We start from the raw sequence: 20,146 nt of genomic DNA, 5'->3' as shown, positions 1-20,146 counted from the left end.
GTTTAATTACTAGTATTTCCATTTGCAATTGCAATCTTTTTCAGAGCACAGTGGTGGTACATGGCTTTAATCCCAGCACTCAGAAGGCAGAGACATATGGATTTCCATGAGTTTGAGGGTAGTCTGGTCTACATAGTCATTTCCAAGTCAGCCAGGTTTGCATAGCAAGACTCTGTCTCTAAATAAATAAATTTCCATTTGAGATAAAATGAGTTCTTATAGGGCTTACTTTAAACATGTCTTTTATAAAATAATGTATATGAACAGTGGTCTAGCAGTGCCAATAATTTATAGGACAAATATTACTGTCTTCAAGTCAATTACAAAGCCTCTACTCAGTTCCTGTTTCTGACCCCTGTGAACACTCCAGCTTGGTGCAAACATAGTGCAGAGCAACGACTAGCCTATCAACAGGACAAGTCTTGCTGTGATGAGCAAGAGCAGAGGACTCCAAGACAATGGAAGTCTACACTGAACCCATGTTAGAGCCTCCTCCTATACAATCTTAAAATGAGCAGGTGGAAGAAAAGTTTGTTTACTTCATAATGGATAAGTACCAACTAGAATTTCCACCCTTTACATGAGCAATGTCTACCAGTCCTAAGAAAGTGGTTAGTTTTTCAACCAGAAGTAATAATCCAATGGCAAACAAGTCTCTATGTCTGGAATACCAAAGGAAAAAAAGCAGTCCAAAAAATACTTACATGCAAATCCCAAATCCTAACTTCCCCATCTAGGCAGCCAGAAGCAATAAGGCCTGAGATGGTGGGATGAAAAGTGACACACCATGGAGTACGGCGGTGTCCAATCAGAGAGTGAACACACTTGCCAGTCTTAACCTCTGTAATGTAGATGTTATGATTCACATGTGTGGACGCCAAGAGAGTCCTAGGGAATCAAAATGTACAAATAATTAAGAAATATATAGGGGAGAAATAAATTTTACCAGCTTTAGAAAACAAAAACCTAACATTATTCCCTACACTACTCACCACAAATGAAAGAAGTTAAGGTATGCCTGCTAGGTAGCTTCTCTACACACAACAGAAATATTCTGATTTTTAAAGGCTTCTGGTTTTTCCACACTGTCCCCAAATAACACATATTGCCTTCATTGCTGGTGTCTATTGGTCAGGCAAAGCAATGTTATTAAGAGCCTAGTTAAGTTCTTAGCCTTGACTTTCACCATTCTCTTTATAATTATTTTTATTCTTCTGTTTTGGCATTATTTGTTTACTTTCTCTTCATTTCAAATTATATTATATATATGTAATTATATATATATACAGAGAGAGGACATGTGTGTGTATGTACATATGTATGTACACCATAAACACCTTCACACATTCATCCAGTGCTTCAAAGAATCTCTAGGGATTAATCTGGATGATCAAGCTAAGCCAAGAGTACAGAAAGCCACATCATCACAAATCTTAAGCTACAGCTAAGTATAAGGTACCTGTCTGGGCTGAAGGCCAGTAAGAAGGTCGAGCGTGGACTATCAGGCAGTTCTACTCTCTGGGGGAAAATAAATAAACAAATAAACAAACAAACAAGCACACACACATACATATACAGCATAGCATAGCATGATTTATAAAGTTGGGGTTACTCTGGCTCTAAAGCACAGAAGCCATTCCAGATTAGTATCACAGTGCAAACTAAAAATCTGAAGACAATAATCAAATTATAAATTAAGGTAAATCTAAATTCAGGAAGAACATTTCTATTTTTATCTTTTACATTATAAACCAATTTCCCGAACTAGCTAGATCAAGTCTCACGGACAAGATAAATTATATCACCACTCTACCGTTAATCTATTCCAAGTTTTCTTACCTTGCCTTCCCATTTCATCCATCGAGTCTTATCCTCCACCAGCTCCTGCAGAAGCCGCTGGGCACCCATGGCACGAGTGCCCCGTTCTCGGCCCCAGAGGATTCGTACAGCATTCTTCTCTGGGACAACTTTCATGGTGCTCAGGAGCCACTGTTGCACCAGGGATCAGAATTGAAGGAGCAAGCAACAGCTCCACACACAGAAATAGCTAAAATGAGGCCATTCAGGTCCTTGTCAGCTGTCCACATGGAAATCTAAGGAATGAAGAATAATGTCAAATAATGCCTATTCTACACCAGAGAGGCTTCCATTACAAATACAATTCTAGCTCAAAGGAGAAAGTGTTCTTTTCATATTTAACAATGGTTTCATAGAAAAGGTACATCTTCCAGAATTTTTCTTTCAAAAATATTTCATCTTGTCATATTCCTTCTACTTTGTATTTGACAAACTGAACATTTTCGACCACTGATCACATTCAGTTCTTATTCTTTCATAAAGCAGAAAAACATTCCCTCTTAATAAAAATGCCTAAAAACTCTCCTTAAAAATAAAAATGTAGAGTTATGGGTATGGCCTAGTGGTACAGGCCCTGGGCTCAATCCCTAGCACAAAATAAATAAATAGATAGATAAACAAACAAACAAACAAACAAGCAGCTGGGAGACAGGGAGATAGATGGCTCAGTGGGTAAAGAGCTTGCCACCCAAGCATGGGTTCAGGTTCCTAGCACCCATGTAAAAAGCCAGGCACTGTAGTATACTATCTGTATCCTAGCACTGGGAAGTGGAGACAAGTAGATTGCTGGAATTCACTGGCTGACTAGCCTAGTAAAATCAGTGAGCTCCATATTCAGTGAAAAGCCCTATCACAAAAATAAGGTGAAGAACAATTAAGGAAGATACCAGCATCTACCTCTGGTTTTCATACGTATACACTATGGTGCTTTGAATGAGAATGGGCACCACAGGCTCATGTATTTAATGTATGGTCAGTGGAACTGTTTTAGGAAGGATTAGGCAGTGTGGGCTTGTTGAGGAAGAGGTGTCACTGGTAGTAAGCATTTAGTTTTCAAAAGCCAATTCCAGACCCAGTTGTGTATGTTCTTACTCTCTCACTTTGTCTGTCTCTGTCTGTCTCTCTCTGTCTTGTGTTTGTCATTCATATGTAAATTCTCGCCACTGTTCAGCATCATGCTCCCCACCGTGACGGTCAAGAATTTACCCTCTGAAACTGCACGCAAGCCCTTAACTGAATGGTTTCTTTTTTATAAGTTGCCTTGGTCATGGTGTCTCTTTACAGTAATAGAAAAGCAACTAAGACAAACATGAACATGTACACATACCACCACAGGCAATAAACAACAAATAACTGAGCTGGAATGCAGCTCAATGGTAGACCTCCTTCTTGTTGAACATGCACAAGTGCCTGTACTCAATTTGTAGCACTCCAAAAAGTATCAGTAATACTTTAAAATACTTTAGAAAGTCGGGGCACAGTAGCTTAGACAAAACTGATACAGAAGGGCTGTGGTGGAGGCCGACATATGGCTCAGTAGTAGAATGCTTGCCTAGCATCTCTAAAACCCCTGGTTTTGTCCTTAGCACTGGAAAAACAGAAAGAAGTGGGGAGGTAAGAAGGGGAGATAATTTAAAAATACAATGGTTGCTTCTGAGTGGTAGTTTAAGGTAACTTAAAAAAAAAAAAAAAAAAAAGACATAGTTCATATAGTTTAGGCTACCCTCAAACTATGTAGCTTGAACGTCTGACCCTCCTGCCTCTGCTTCCCTAGGGCTTGGATTACAAATCTGTCACTATGACTAGTTTATGTGGTGCCGGGAACTAAAGCTAGGGCTTTATTCATGCTAGGCAAGAATTCTGCCAGTCAGGAGATAGATAGATAGAATATATAAATATAAATATTATATATATATATATATATATATATATCCCACGAATTGATAATTTTAAGTGGTGATTTTCTACTTCAGTTTCAGGGAAAGGGTCTACAGAGCCCAAACTGGCCTCAAATTCCTGCTCCTAGTGTTTTTACCTGGAAATACTGGAATTCCCGACACAAGGCACTATCCCTGGCTTCTAGCTTTTTTAAATTTCAAAAGTAGTAACTGTCAGAGTGGGTCATTGTTGTGCAAACCTATAATTACAGCACTTTGGAGCTGAGGACAAGATGATCAAAGCTTTGAAGCCAGTCCAGGCTACATGACAAATTCTAACACATTCTGAGCTGCAGCACAAGGTCTTAAAAAGAGTAGAATGTGGCAAGATAGCTCAGTAATAAAGGTATTTGCCACAGAGTTTGATCCCCATAATCACTGTAAAGGTAGAAGCAAAGAACCAACCAACTTCCATATATACACATGCACAAAATAAAATCTTTTAAATTAAAATAAAACAAGGAGAAATTAACTGATTATGAAAGTCAAACAATAACTGCCTCTCCTTCTATTTCTCAAAAGGCTGCAATCTACAAAGCACACAATCAGATGCATAGAAATACAGACATAAGGAAAAGTATTTATAGCTTATGCTGAAGGGCTGAAGGAGTTTTCTTCCTGGAACATTAAAATGGGTAAGGTCAGAAAGATTCCACAGTAAGGCAAGTCCTAAATTCTTGTCAGTTCCCTACAAAGTGCTAAACACAAAGCTTTGCTTCACTCTTATGGTGTAATTCTTACCAAGCTTTGTTTGCTTTGCTGTGTCTGGATGCTGGGGATTGAACTCAGGACCCTGAGTTTGCTTGTCAAGTACTGTACCACCATGACACACACCCAACCTCTCATCACCAACTATTAACCAACAAAATATATATACACAGTGAAAATGTCAACAAAAGTTGCAAACCAACCTCCAGAGTAGGCTAGAGTTGAATAACAGAAGGCAATGATCTTTTTAGTGAACCTGCTCCAGGTGCCCCTTTATTCAAACTAATAGCTGAAATATTTCTTACCTTTTACTACTAACCAAGAAGGTACAAGAAAAACAGTTTCTATTAGTTCACCTTAACTCATTTCTAAAACTATAATTCTTTTACCTAGTATAGAGACCTTCAGAAGAAATACTCTGAAACTCCTTTGACCTAAAGATACAACATAAACTACATTGAAACCTTTTATAATCTCACAACAAACAGAAGAAACAGCAATAGCAGTCCCATTCCTTTGTGTGTGTCTAGATGTGTCTGTGCGAGTGTACACCAAGTCACAAAATAACCTGCAGGAGTCAGTTCTCTATTTCCATCACATGGGTTCCAGGAATTACACTTAGGTCATTAGGCAACAAGCACCTTTACCCCTTGAGCAATCTCACTGATCCAGGCCCCCCTTTTAAAAAATAAAATAAATCTTCCTTTCTGTCCTCCTGTAACTTTTGAGTTACAGGCTACAAATATTATATGATTCAAAGAACTATGATACAACCTTCAGTTCCTACAGGAATTAAAATGAAAGGAAGGAAGGGGGAGGGGGGGAGGAAGGAAGGGGAGAAGAGAGAGAGGTTTCTACAAATATCATCACTACAACTAAAAAAACAAAAACAAAACTAATCAAGACTCAAGACTACGAAAAAGGCCAGGGTAGTGATGGCACATACCAGTGGATCTCTGAGTTCAAGGCCATCCTGATCTACAGAGTGAGTTCCAGGACAACCAGGGCTACACAGAGAAACTATGTTTCAAAAGACAGAAACGAAACAAAACAAAACAAATTACCAAAAAGCAATTTCCAGGGACCTAAACTCAAGAGTTGAAACCATTAACAATCTGACTGACAGGTGGGCAAAACTTAAAGGCACCACAACAATTGCATTTCTCTTTTTTTCCCCTGGGGAAATATATTTACTATTGTTTAAAAGAAAGTGGATCTTTTGTTGGTTTGTTTAAAACAGAGTTTTGCTGGACAGCGGGCCAAGCCTTTAATCCCAGCACTTGGGAGGCAGAGGCAGGCGGATTTCTGATTTCGAGGCCAGCCTGATCTACAGAGTGAGTTCCAGGACAGCCAGGGTTACACAGAGAAACCCTGTCTCGAAAAAACAAACAAACAAACAACAACAAAAACCAGAGTCTCTCTGTGTAGCCCTGATACCCTAGAACTCACTTTGCAGACCAGGCTGGTCTTGAACTCACTGAGATCTGCCTGCTTCTCTGTCTCCCAAGTGCTTGTATTAAAGGCAAGCCCCCACCACCATATGAAAGGAGACTTTGCTGCATCCCACATAACCAGAAGTCAGATTAGATAAAAGGCAGACAGGCCTATTAAAGGGACTCTAGCCAGCCTGGGCATTGCAAACATGGCCTAGCAGGTCTTGCCCCTTCTCTCTCATTTTCTCTGCCTTGCTAATAATCATTAGATTATATTACTAAACCTAGCCACCTGTTCCCTTATTTGGCCACTTCCTCCTCCTGAGACTGACTACCAAAGTATTAAAGTCCAGCAATCACCTAATTAACATGTCCAATTACATACAATTACACCTCATCCTAACACAGGGTTTCCCCCTTTTACCTTTGCAGATGACCATGTTCCTATGTGTTGCATCTGTCTCCTATCTAGAGGCAGTCCTTTGTCCCCCTCTAGGGACAATCTACCCCTTCTCCCTCATCCTCTATCTCCTGTCTCTTACTCCCTGTCCTTTGATCCTCTGGGACAATTAAACCTCATTTATGTTGAGAACTTGGTCTTGGGGGTCCTAGCTAAGGAGAAAGTGTTAGTAAGGTGCTTCTTTTTTTTTTTTTTTTTTTTTTTTTTTTTTTTTTTTTGGTTTTTCAAGACAGGGTTTCTCTGTGTAGCCCTGGCTGTCCTGGAACTCACTCTGTAGACCAGGCTGGCCTCGAACTCAGAAATCCGCCTGCCTCTGCCTCCCAAGTGCTGGGATTAAAGGCGTGCGCCACCACCACCCTGCGTAAGGTGCTTTTCATTCCTCTTTTTGTTTGTTTTTATTTTGTGTGTGTGTGTGTGAGAGAGAGAGAGAGAGAGAGAGAGAGAGAGAGAGAGAGAGAAGAGAAGAGAGATTTTAAACCAGAATATATTTTAAACCACTATACATTCTTTTTTTAAAAAGATTTTATTTATTTATTTTATGTATATGAGTATACTGTAGCTGTCTTCAGATACACCAGAAGAGGGTATCGGATCCTATCACAGATGGTTATGAGCCATCATGTGGTTGCTGGGAACTGAACTCAGAACCTCTGGAAGAACAGTCAATGCTCTTAACCACTAAGCCATCTCTCCAGCTCTCATTCCTCTCTTTAAAAAGAAAGAAAAATTTCCCAAGGTGTAAAGTAAAACAGAGACACAGAAAGCCCAGAATAGTCTCTGATGCCATTATGAAGTCCCCCAAATCAGTGCTTAATCACAAAAAGACACAAGTAGGAGACAAAGGTATGTTATGACAAGGAGATGTGTACACACACACACTTAATGCCAAGATTCCCATTTACTTAAACATATAAAATTAATCACTCCAAAAATATAAAGGTAATCAACCTTTACAGATTTTCTCTGATATCTAATATGTAATTATATTTAACTACTCTATAAAAAAAAAATCTAAAGTATGCCACAACTCACTAGAAACTAAAAGTTATAGGTTCTTCTTGCAATTTGATCTATGTTAATGATTTTATCCTACATTCTAGTTAAGATTTGTGGAGAAGGAGAGGGGATGGAGGAAGGACAGATAGACGAATGAACAGACTTTGGGTAAGTCACTTACTTCACTGTGACTCAGGAACTTCCCTTCTCTACTTCCTAAGATTATTGTAGTAAATAACACAGAGCATTAGATGAGTAGAGAGCAGTACAAGTGTTGGATTCACTGCTGTTACATTATTAGTGAATCTTCCTGCGCTCACTATGATTCCCCTCACTAAACCCACAGTTCTTTGAAGTAGCAGATTTCTAAGAAACATTTCAAAGGCAGTTACCACACAACAAAGTAAAACATATTCAGGACAAATAAAATGATTGTGGGCAAAATACCCAAATGCAGCTGGGATTATCTCCACATCAATAAAATAAGGCAAACAATTGAAATTAGAAATGCAAACACAAAAGCGCATGCACGCACACACATAAAGAAGGGAGGAAGTATTTATTTATTAGCCAGGTATGGTCGTCCATCCCTTTAATACCAGAACTTGGGAGGCAGAGGCAGGCAGTTCCAGGCCAGCCAGGGCTACACCAACTCAAAAGAGACCCTGTCTTTTAAAAATAAATGTTTGTTTGTTTGTTTGTTTGTTTATTTCTATCTATCTATCTATCTATCTATCTATCTATCTATCTATTTAAAAGTGTGACTATATATGTGCAGGGGCGTGCACACAAGTGCACTCCCAGTGCACTCCAGAACAGGACAGGGAATCCTCTGGAGGCAGTTTATTTACGGTGATGGGTCATTCATCGCACATAGGTGCTCAGAACTGAGATCAGGTCATATGCAAAAGTAATATCTTCCCTTAACTGCTGTGCCAATTGACCAGCTGATCTTATAGCACTTGGGGAATATGATTCAGAAAATTAAGATCTTTTTAGTTGTTTGCAAACACTCCTGCCCCCTGCCAGCTCCCTACATAGCCAAGGATGACCTTGAACATATGATCCTCCTACCTTCACCTCCCCAAAATAGCAGTACACGCAGTTTTCAATGCTAGGAGTCAAACCTAGTATTGGCTTAATGCATGTTAGGCATTGACAACTCTCTAACAACTGAGCTTCATGTACACCAAGTGCCTGCTTAGCTATTAATAGAGCTCAATTTCCTCATTTATTTAACTGTTATGTGTCTGTCACCTGAATGTGTCCATGAAGACAAAATGTAAGAATAAAATCAGCCAGGAAATACTGACACATATTCAGTAATATACAGGTTTTAATCTAAGAATTTAACTCTTTGGGAAAAGAAGTCAATATCCTGGGGCTGGTGAGATGGCTCAGCATATAGTGGCACTACTGTCAAGTCTAACAACTTAAGTTCAATCCCTAAGACCCTCATAGTAGGAGAGAACCAACTCACAAAGACTGTCCTCTAACCTCTAAAAGTGTGCTATAAATTTCACATGTGTGTATGTACACACAATACACAAAATAAATTAAAAATAAATATAATAAAAAGTATAAATCTAGGCTGGAGAGATGGTTCAAAGTCTAAGAGTACTAGCTACTCTTCTAGAGAACTTAGGTTTAATTACTAGCACCTACATGACAGCTCACAACTATCTGCAACTCCAGTTCCAGGGGACGAAATGTCCTTTTTCTGGCCTCAGGTACAAAGTACACACAAGATGCACAGACATTCACTAAGGCAAAATACTCACACATATAATTTAAGTTTTAAAACCCCTGGAACAGGCATGATGGCACACACCTATAATTCCAGAACTCCAGAGGCAGAGGCTGATGGACTAAAGTCCTTGAGATTAAACAAGATCTAGAAAGAAAAAAAAAGAAAGAAGGAAGGAAGAGCAAGCACAGGCTGAGTAATGGTGATGGTGGTGGTGGTGGTGCATACCTTTAATGCCAACACTCTGGGAGGCAGAGGCGGGTGGATCTCTGAGCTCGAGGCCAGCCTGGAACAACAGCCAGTTCCAGGGCAGCCAGGGCTATACAAATAAACCCTGGGGGGGGGGGGGGGGACACCAACAAAGACAGAAAAAAGGGTAGAGAAATAACTCTGCTGCAGTTAAGAACACCTACTGCTCTTTCAGAGAATCCATGTTCAGTTTCTAGCATCCACATGGGGCTTCTCAGAACTGCCTAGAATTCAAGGGCAGTGGTTCTCAACTTTCCTAATGTTGCAACCCTTTAATACTGTTCCTCAGGCTATGGTGACCCCCAATCATAAAATTACTTTGTTGCTACTTTATAACTGTAATTCTGCTACTGTTGTGAATCACAATGTAAATATTGGTATTCACCAATGGTCTTAGGTGACCCTGTAAAAGGGTCATTCTACATCCTCACAAAGGAGTCTTTGCCCACAAGTTGAGAAACACAGCTCTAGGGGATCTGATGCTAGCTGGCCTCCACTGGTACACACACAAACATACAACATATACACAAATACATACAAATAATAACAAAATAATAATCAGGTTTTTTTTTAAATCGAGCTAGTTTTATAGCTCAGTGGAACAGTAAATGTGTAGACATGCATGAAGCCATGGGTTGATGTCCAGCACCATCAAAAGAAAAAGATAAATTTTAAAAATCCTTTAAATAAACCTAAGATCACTTACATAACTAAAGTTTTCCCAACAACTAGAAAATTAACTACAAAATGTCAAGCCTTTAATTAGAGGTGTAAAAGTGGCCTAGTGCTTTATAGAAATGGTATGCAGGTACAGTTTCTACATACAAGGCTTACTATAATCGGAAGCTTTGCTTTCACCAATAGGACCTTACTACAGGGCACACTACAGGATAATTCAAATGACACTGTAGAGAACCAAATCTAAAAAGCTAGCACCAAACCTCTAACAACCACACTTTTCTCCAAATAGCTCTTGCCAGTCTTTATACTAAACTAAACTTAGGGGGAAGAGAGAATTTTGGGCAACATACCACACAAATCAGAGAATTTAAAAAGTAACAAATTCTTAAGGCAAACTCACCCAGAAGAAGAAAAACTATTATCATGAACTATTATCATTCTACTCCATGTAGACTACAAAAAGATATTTTAGAATGTGACAAGGTGCTGGCATTGATTCAATCTAGATGGAGAAATTATATGTACTGTTTATTTTTTTTTTTAAGCCATAATTTCTAAGCTAGAGACAGCATAGGATATCCATGTATATAGTAACTGATTAAACCCCAGTTTTGAATTGGGGGCATGAGTAGCTTAATGCTATTAACCTTTCTTGCTCTTCTTGAAGTCAAGGACGTTCTGTGTTAGGAGAGGATGGGGAAGCCGGCACAATCTTGTAATTCTAGGGCACCTGGGAAGTAGGACCAGAAGAATCAGGAGTTCATCCTCAGCTACAGCAATGAAGTTGTACTACAACAGGCTGTCTCAGTACAACTAGCCCAATTACATTTCTCCACCATTTATCTCCTCATAATATAGCCCAGGCTACTTTGATTTGAAATCCTCCAGCCTCAGTTTCACCAGTGTACAAGTGTTAAGTGTGCACCATCACACCCTATTCCATCATTTTCTTGGCATACAAAAGTTTCCTGATTTCTCAGAATAATTACTTAACCTCCTTGTACCTCAGTTACCTGCCTCATTCATGAAACTGCAACTAGCAGCAGCAGTATTCATTATGGAGTTATCATCAGGTTAAAATATATACCATGTAAAAATCTGTTCACTACTATATATTTCTAATGTTTGTGGTAGAGCAATAACCCCACTCTGTAAAGATAAATATAACAAAATAATTTTAGATCACAAGGCCCTGTAAAACAAATTAACTTTAGAGACCATAAGCTAGAGAATGGCCTGGGCTATACAGCAAGTTCCAGGCCAGCTTCAGCTATAAAATGAGACTCTGTTTCAAAACAAAACAAACAAAAAATCCCACAACAGCAAGACGTAGTGCCGTACGCCTTTGATTCAGCATCTGTGGGACAGAGGCAGGCAGATCTCTGTAAGTTTCAGGACAGCCAAACCTACAGAGTGAGATCCTATTTCAAAAAATCCAAAACAAAACAGGTTTCTGCATTCTAATTTTAAAAAATGTTAACTCCTGCCTTATGGTTTTTATTTGTGTATGGGGTGCAAGTGTGTGTGTGTGTGTGTGTGTGTGTGTGTGTGTGTGAGCATACATGCATAAATGCAGATACAAAATTGTTAGCAGGCTTGCCCCGAAACACTGGACATTCCTATCCTTTCTCTAAAGGCCCCTCCCCCAATACAGCTTCTTATAGACCTCTATTGCCCAGCTTTCCTGGATTCAAAAAATGACTTTCTTCTCCATTTCTCTCCTCTTGAAAGCTGCGGATATTTACAACCGGCCTGCCCTATTAAGAAAATGTGTCCCATACAGTCTAGCAATTAGGTTCCTGAATTCACCCAGTGCAGAAATGTAAAACTTATGCTGAGTGTGTGGTGGCACACATCTAACCTCAACTATCACTCCCAAGGCACAGGTGAACACATTTCTGTGACTCTGAAACCAGCCTGGTGGTTTACACTTCAAGTTCTGGCTGGGGAGATCAAACTAGTAAAACAATCCTTGAGGGACTGGAGAGATGGCTCAGTGATTAAGAGCCCTGACTATTCTTCCAAAGGACCCAGGTTTAGCTCCCAGCACCCACATGGCAGCTCACAACCTTCTTTAACTCCAACTACAAGGGATCCAACAGTTTCTTCTGACCTCCTGTATTAGTCAAGGGTCTCTATAGTCACAGGAATGTCTCTATATATTAAGAGAATTTGTTGTGATGACTTACAGCCTATAGTTGTAATGACAACTACCCCAACAATGGTCAGCTGTGAATGGATCCAAGGATTCACAGTCCAAGGATCACTCCCACAAGGCTAGTTGTTTCAGCTGGTCTTCTGTAGAAGTAGATTCCAACAGATGTGCTGGCAAGTAAATGCAAGCAGGCAAAGAAGAGTGAATCTTCCTTCTTCCAATGTCCTTTTCTTCTTCTTCTTCTTCTTCTTTTTTTTTTTTTTGAGACAGGGTTTCTCTATGTAGCCCTGGCTGTCCTCAAACTCAGAAATCCACTTGCCTCTGCCTCCCAAGAGCTGGGATTAAAGGCATGCGCCACCACTGCCTGGCCAATGTCCTTATGTAGGTCTCCAGCAGAAGGTGTGTACCATCATGGCTAGATCTGGGACTTGTTTTGTCCCAGGCTGCTCTTGAACTCAGAAATCTCTCTGCCTTACTCTCCTGGGATTAAAAACATGCACTACCTTGCCTGGGCCGAAGCTTTTCATGGCCACTATGCCTCAAGATCTCCATGCCAAGATCCAGGTGAGAAACTTGTATCTTCCAGCCTCAAGATCAAGATCACAAGTGAGCCTGTGCTCTTGTTCATGTGCTAGCTTCACATGTACGACATTGACCATGCTCCACCTACTTTACACTTTATCAGGTGAACTACAATTCTGGATTGTATTCATTCCAGATATAGTCAAGTTGACAACCAGAAACAGCCATTACATCTCCACAGGCACCAGCCATATAGACAGGCAAAATGTCTCATACACATAAAATATTTTTAAAATAGTCCTCCAGCATCAAATAAAGAAGACAAAATTCTACAAAAAAAAAAGTGTCCACTGCAGCACACTCAACATCATTTTTGATGAAACCTTTTACCACTGTCATCTTTTTTCCTTTTTGACAAATATAAACTATGAGGTAATAGTTAAAATAACAGCTAACATTTTTATAGTGCCAGGCTCTGATCTTAATACTTCGCATAACATTTTTTGGAAGTGAGGCTTCACGGTGTAGCTCAGGTTGTCCTTCAGGTTTTAATACTCCTGGCTCAAGTCTCAGATGCTACAATTACAGGCATGTCAAAGGAACTTTTTATAATCCTCATTAGCCCCACCCAAACATGAGATGCAAACAAGGCATCAGTCCCAGAGAGGAAGATTCAGAATTTGAACCCAGAAAAGCTGATGAGTAACTGTCTTAAAAAAAAAAAAAAAAAAAAAAAAGGAAAGAAAGAAAGAAAGAATGAATGAATCAAGGCAGTCTGAATCCAGAGTCCACACACCTAATTAGCAGAGGCAGAGTCCCTACAACACTCCCTTGTTCATGTCCTAGTCTCACATATACGACATTGACCATGCTCCACCTACTTTACACTTTATCAACTGCAAATCTGTATGCTTTATATTTTTAGTGTTCATTTCCTCAGAGATCAAGAAAAAGGGGGGCTTAGTGAGTGGCTCTTCATGAGAGATCTGATCTTTCCATCTTCTGCTAACCCATGGGAAAGAGTCCAACTGCTTGAGGTACCACACAACCTCCAATTCTTAGAAACCCTTGGAGCTAAAGCAGTAGTATTGTCAAAGCCTTGACAACATTAACCCAGGATTCTTTACCTCACCCAGAACAGACTAATAGCAAAACAAAACCTAGAAGAACTTAAGAAATTTATCAAAGTTCACCAAATAAGTCAGTAGCCAGAGCAAGATTTGAATTCAGGCTTAGTCTTCAGACAGTATCAGAGGCAGGCGTCCAAGCCTTGGCTCAACGGATACTGAGTTCACTGTTCTTCAATCTCAAGAGTCAGCCCAGGTCAGGTTCTTGGCTGTACAGAATAGGGAAAGAAAAAAATTCCCTTAAGGCTTCAGGAAAAGAAGTCAAAATACAGAGTTCTTAGGCTAAAAGAACCAAATGCTCCTCTATTTTGCCAATCAGTTTCTCAGCCAGGCAAAATAAGGTGCTGCATTTAAGAACCTAGTTATTTTTAGCTCTGATTAGAAGCAGAATTCTTCTTGCCCAACATTTCAAATTAAGAATACTTGGGGCAGGCAATCTGGTAAATGCACTTGCTGTCAAGCCTGATGACCCGAGTTTGACTCTCAGAACCACATGGTGGAAGAGAACTAACTCCCAGTTGTCTGACTTCTGACTTCTGCTCACATACATACACACATGAACCCAAAATAAATAAATAAACGTAATAAAAGAATACTCAAAAAGAAGGAAGATTTGCAAAAGCCAGTAGCCAATGAATATTTACTAAACATAGACTATGTACTCAACACTGTTTCAGGCCCTGGAGATACGACAGGAAGAAAAACACTACTGTCTTTAGAAGCTTATATGACAACTGATAATACTAAGTATTAACACTTTCAAGTACATTCTAGGAATAAAATATATGGGAAAAAGGGGGACTGGTCATTCACAGTCTTTTAATATAGGGTACTAAAGGAGACCTCTGAGATGAAGGTGACTTTCGACAAGCATACTAAAGTAAAAGTAAAAAAGACAGGAAACCTTGACACATGTAAGAAGCCAGCAATCGTGTGATTAAAGCACAACTGACAACAGAGACAGGTGAGTACTAGAATATTAGAGAATTTTAGCCAAAGAAATAACAAGATAATACAAACTTTGAGACAAGGACAGAAACAATGATAATGGACATAATAAATAAAGAAATTCAAGCCCAAAAGTTCGAAATACCCAAAATACAACTCACAGACCACATGAAGCTCATGAAGAAGGAAGACCAAAGTGTGGGTGCTTCGGTCCTTCTTAGGAGAAGTAACAAAATACTCATGGGAGCAAATATGGAGACAAAGTGTGGGACAATAACTGAAGGAGGGGCTGTTCCACCTATGTATCCATCCCAGGTGCAGGCACCAAAGGCAGACACTGATGTGGATGTCAGGAAGTGCATGCTGACAGGAGCCTGATATAGCTGTCTCCTTAGAGGTCTGCCAGAGCTTGACATATCCAGAGGTGGATGCTCACAGCTAACCATTGAACTGATCATGGGGTTCCCAATGGAGAAGTTAGAGAGAAGATTGAAGGAGCTGAAAGGGTTTTCGACCCCATGGGGAGAGCAACAATACCAACCAACCAGAGCTCCCAGGGTCTAAGAGTTCCCAGGGTCTAAGCCTGGGAACACATAGAGACCCATGGCTCCAGCTGTATATGTAGGGGAGGATGGCCTTGACTGGCATAGGTGGGAGAGGAAGCCCTTGGTCCTGTGAAGGCTGGATGCCTCAGTGTGGGAGAATTTGAGGGTGGGGAGGTGGGAGTGGTGGGTGGGTGCACACCCTCATAGAGGCAGGAGTGGGGGATGGAGAGGGGATTCCTGTTTTGTTTTGTTTTTTTTGAGACAGGGTTTCTCTATATAGCCCTGGCACTCACTCTGTAGACCATGCTGGCCTCTGCCTCCTAAGTGCTGGGATTAAAGGCATGCGCCACCACTGCCTGGCTGATAGAGGGTTTCTGGGTGAGGGGGAAAGGGAGAAAAGGGATAACATCTGAAATGTAAATAAAATATCCAATAAAAAAAAAAAAAGGAAAGGAAAAAAAATAGAGAAATTCAGAAGATGTTCTAAAGAGACAGCTAAGGAGCCAAGCACAGTGGCAAACACTTGTAATCCTAGCACTCAGGAAGAGGTGGTAGTAGTAGAAGAATCAGGAGTTCAAGACCAGCTTATGCTATCTCAAAAAAAAAAAAAAAAACACACAGAACTGATACATCAGTTATGAGAAAATACTGCACAGGTGAGCTTAGTTCCCAGCACCACTGTCATATCTGTCACTCCAGCTGCAGGGAGACAGGTAGTCTCTGACTTCCACAGACACTGCATTCATATGCACATATCCACACACAGATACATATATCCACATAATTAAAAGTAATAAAATGAAAATAACTAAAGAACTTATACATCCAATATATGCAGTGGAGCATGAGGAAAAAAATTAAGAGTAGATCCTAGAGTCAAGTGGTTGTGGTGCAGGCCTTTCATCCCAGCACTCAGGAGGCTGTGGCACGCAGATCTCTATGAGTTTGAGGCCAGCCTGGTCTACAAATCGAGTCCAGGACAGCCAAGGCTTGTTACACAGAGAAACCGTCTCAAAGAGAGAAGAAGAAGAAAAAAAAAAAGACTTTAGAATAAAAACCATTTTAAAACAATAACTAAAGTATCCTTACATCAGAAATAGGATCAGCCGGGCGGTGGTGGCGCACGCCTTTAGTCCCAGCACTTGGGAGGCAGAGGCAGGCAGATTTCTGAGTTCGAGGCCAGCCTGGTCTACAGAGTGAGTTCCAGGACAGCCAGGGCTACACAGAGAAACCCTGTCTTGAAAAACCAAAAAAAAAAAAAAAAAGAAAGAAAGAAAGAAAGAAATAGGATCAATATTAATCTGAGAAACTAGTTCAGTCCCAAGCCATGAATGCATGAGGTCAAAGGTCCATCCTCAGAACGCATACAAAAGGGCAGAGCATAGAGGCACATGCTAATCAGCAAGCCCAAGCCAATGAGAGACTCTGTCTTGAAAAAAGCATGGTGGTTGAAACAATACCTAAGGTAGACTTCCAGCTCCCACATGGATATGCATACATCTGTGTACATGCATTACACGTATTAATATAGTAATATGAAAGCTTTCTATGTATACTAGATATCTAGTATCTAAATATCTGACAATTGATAAGTTATAGAATGTAACATTTAAATTTAAAACATTACTTCACTATTATATGACTGAATATTTGCCGTACTAATAATACTCAGTGCTTTTCAAACACATTTATGCTTCACAACAATACTATTAAGATAGTTATTCCCATTTCTCAGATAAGAAAACATGATGGCACACACCTCTAATGCCAGCACCCAGAAAAGTAGAAAGAAGAGGATAGCACAGAAATGCAAGGACAGCCAGGACTAGAAGACAAGATAGAAAGAAAAGAAAGAGAGAGGGAGAGAGAAAAAAAGAAGGGGAGAGAGGGAGGGAGGGAAAAGAGGAAAGAAAGAAAGAAAGAAAGAAAGAAAGAAAGAAAGAAAGAAAGAAGAGGAAGAGGAAGGAGAGGAAGAAGAAGGAGAAGAAGGAGAGAAAGGGTGGAAGAAAAAGGAAAAGAAAGAAGCAATAAAGAGAAAGAAAAAAAAGGAAGGTAAAGTATGGGACTCAGAGAAGTTAACAAAACAAGATCTGGTAGCTCTCATCTCTAATCCAACACTGAGGTTGAAGTAGGATTGCTGTGAGTCTGGAGTCAGTCTGGACTACAACATGTCTGAAAACAAAATCAAAATAGCCTGGGACTAGTTGGAAAAATGTCTTGCCAGCACTCATAAAACCCAATATAGCAATTTATTCCTGTAATTTTGGAAAGAGAACACAGATGGATCAAAAACTGAAGGTCATCCTTCCTGACTCAACCAAGCTTAAGGCCAGCCTGAACTGTATTGAGACCCTGTCTCAAAACATCAAAAGCTAACTTAGAAGATAGAAACAAGAAGGGAGAAATTAAAAAAAAAAAAAAAAAAAAAGCCGGGCAGTGGTGGTGCACGCCTTTAATCCCAGCACTTGGGAGGCAGAGGCAGGCGGATTTCTGAGGCCAGCCTGGTCTTTAGAGTTTCAGAGTGAGTTCCAGGACAGCCAGGGCTACACAGAGAAACCCTGTCTCAAAAAAAAAACCAAAACCAAAACCAAAACCAAAACCAAAAACAAAACAAACAAACAAAAAAACCAATAACAAAACAAAAGGGGGGGGGAGAAATTATCTGAATTGATCTTAGTACACAGTGATCCACTATATAACTTTAAGCAAATTACTTGACACCCATGCCCCCCCCACCTTATATAAAGAAATTTACCTTGTAGAAGTTAACCATTACTGGTGGGGTATGGAAGTTAATTAACATCTGTAATACATACACTGATCATCAGATCAGCAAGACAAAGTCTAGGCAACAGCAGTTTCACCAGTGACACTGTGATGCTGTGCAAACCATCAGAAATCCCTGTAAGTTATAAAAGCCAGGTGAAGTAAAGTGGCACACATCTGTAATCCCAGCACTCCAGAGGTGGAAACAGGAGGCCTGGGTTTTCAAGTTATCCCTGGCTACATAATGAGGCCGGCCTGAGCTACCAAAAAAAAACACTGTCTCAAAAAAAATTTTTTTAAGTCACACATGTCAAGAAAGGATGTGAAATAAAACTGTATTTCTATCGCTTTAATTTTATTAAATTAAAAAAATATAAACCATAGCCTAGTGGTGGTAGCCTTTAATACTAGCATTTGAGGGAGAGGCAGGCAAATCTCTGAGTTCAAGGCTAGCTTGATCTACACAGAGAAATCCTGGCTTGAAGAAGAAAAAAAAAAAAAAAAACTGATGTATCATATAACCTAATAATTGTATTACTGGGCATTTATTGTAAAAATAATTTAAAAGTTAAATTATATTCACACAAAAACTTGAACACAAAAGGACCCCTCAGGCTTGCTGGACAGCCAGTCCACCTGAATCAGTGAGCTCCAGGTTTTTGAGAGAGTCCCTATCTCAAAAACTAAGGTAAGGGTTAAAGAAATGGCCCAGCAGTTGGGCTGCCCTTCCAGAGGTCCTGAGTTCAAGTACCAGCAACTACATGGTGGCTAATGACTATAATGTAATGTAACACCCTATTCTGGCATGCAGGTATAGATAGATAGATAGATAGATAGATACATACATACATACATACATACATACATACATATATAAATGCACACACATGCATACACACACACACTTTAAAAAGCGAGCTGGAGAGATGGCTCGGTGGTTAAAAGTACCGACTGCTCTTCCTAAAGTCTGAGTTCAATTCCCAGCAACCACATGATGGCTCACAACCATCTATAATGAGATCTGATTCCTTCTTCTGGTATGTATGAAGACAAAGCACTCATTTCTATATAAAATGAATGAATTAATTAATTAACTAAAAAACTAAAGTAGAGAGTGATTTTGAGGAAGACAATGCCAATCTCTGGCCTCCACCTACACATACATGCACACACATGAATATGTACACACACATTAAAAAAAAAAAAACTTGGACACAGATGTTCACAGCTGTTTTATTCATAACAGCCCTAAAACTGGGAGGAAAAAAAATCCTTCAGCAAGTAAATAATTCAACGAATTCTATCACATATAAACCAAGAGATACAATGTAAGAAAACAATTTTAAAAAATGAAAACTACTTTTATATGGTATGATGGCTCACATTTTTAAATCCAACCCTCTGGAAGCAGAGGCAAGAGGATTTCTCTGAATCCATGGCTAGCCTGGTCTACACAGCAAGTTCAGAGCAGCTAGGACTATGTAGGAAAACTTTGTCTCAAAAAAAAAAAAAAAAAAAAAAAAAAAAAAAAACCCAAACAAACAAAAGAGAAGGAGAAGGAGAACTATTGATATTTAAAACATTCTAGGTAATTGTGCTGGGTGAAAAAGGATAACCTAAAGCTCCATGTTTCCATTTCTCCCTCTCTCACTCATTTGTTCATTTATTTTATATACTGAGGATTGAACCTATACAGTCTCTGACATGCTCAGCAAGTGCTCTACCACTGGACTACACCTTAAATATTTTTCTATTTGAGGCAGCCTCACTAAATTGCCAGGCAAGTCTGAAAACTGTCAATCCCTAGTTTAGCCTTCTGATTAAATGTGATTACAGGTCTATATCACCAGGCCCTGTTTATATAACATTATAGAAAGGACAAAGGGAAATATATTAGTGGCTACCAGGGATTTCTGATGGGTTGACAGTGTTTGGAATTGGGGCATCTGCTCCTCCATGTGTTCTCCATAGAATCTCTAAGCAAAACTTTATTGCAATTTAGCCCCCTGCACTGC

At 39.7% G+C, this 20,146-nt stretch overlaps 1 protein-coding gene across 10 annotated transcripts in view; it reads right to left on the bottom strand.

The window, feature by feature from the left end:
- Positions 1-20,146, bottom strand: part of Ambra1 (autophagy and beclin 1 regulator 1) — a 187,790-nt gene that overhangs the window by 153,893 nt on the left and 13,751 nt on the right. For 9 of the 10 annotated variants that reach the window (XM_034494280.2, XM_076929256.1, XM_034494281.2 and 6 more), the window contains exons 2-4: positions 1,840-2,093; positions 1,460-1,518; positions 705-888 (exon numbers count right to left, since the gene is read on the bottom strand). In XM_034494280.2, coding sequence (XP_034350171.1) covers positions 705-888; positions 1,460-1,518; positions 1,840-1,974 — 378 coding nt within the window. In that variant the 5' untranslated portion in view covers positions 1,975-2,093. Of the gene's footprint in view, positions 1-704; positions 889-1,459; positions 1,519-1,839; positions 2,094-13,938; positions 14,082-20,146 lie in introns of all 10 variants that reach the window. The other variant, XM_076929253.1, reaches the window with a different exon arrangement.

The sequence above is a fragment of the Arvicanthis niloticus genome, chromosome 2 (assembly GCF_011762505.2).
Source record: "Arvicanthis niloticus isolate mArvNil1 chromosome 2, mArvNil1.pat.X, whole genome shotgun sequence".
In the NCBI taxonomy this organism is placed as follows: Eukaryota; Metazoa; Chordata; class Mammalia; order Rodentia; family Muridae; genus Arvicanthis; species Arvicanthis niloticus.
The sequence above is the reverse complement of the archived record's forward strand: the minus strand, read 5'-3'. Positions and strand labels throughout refer to the sequence as shown.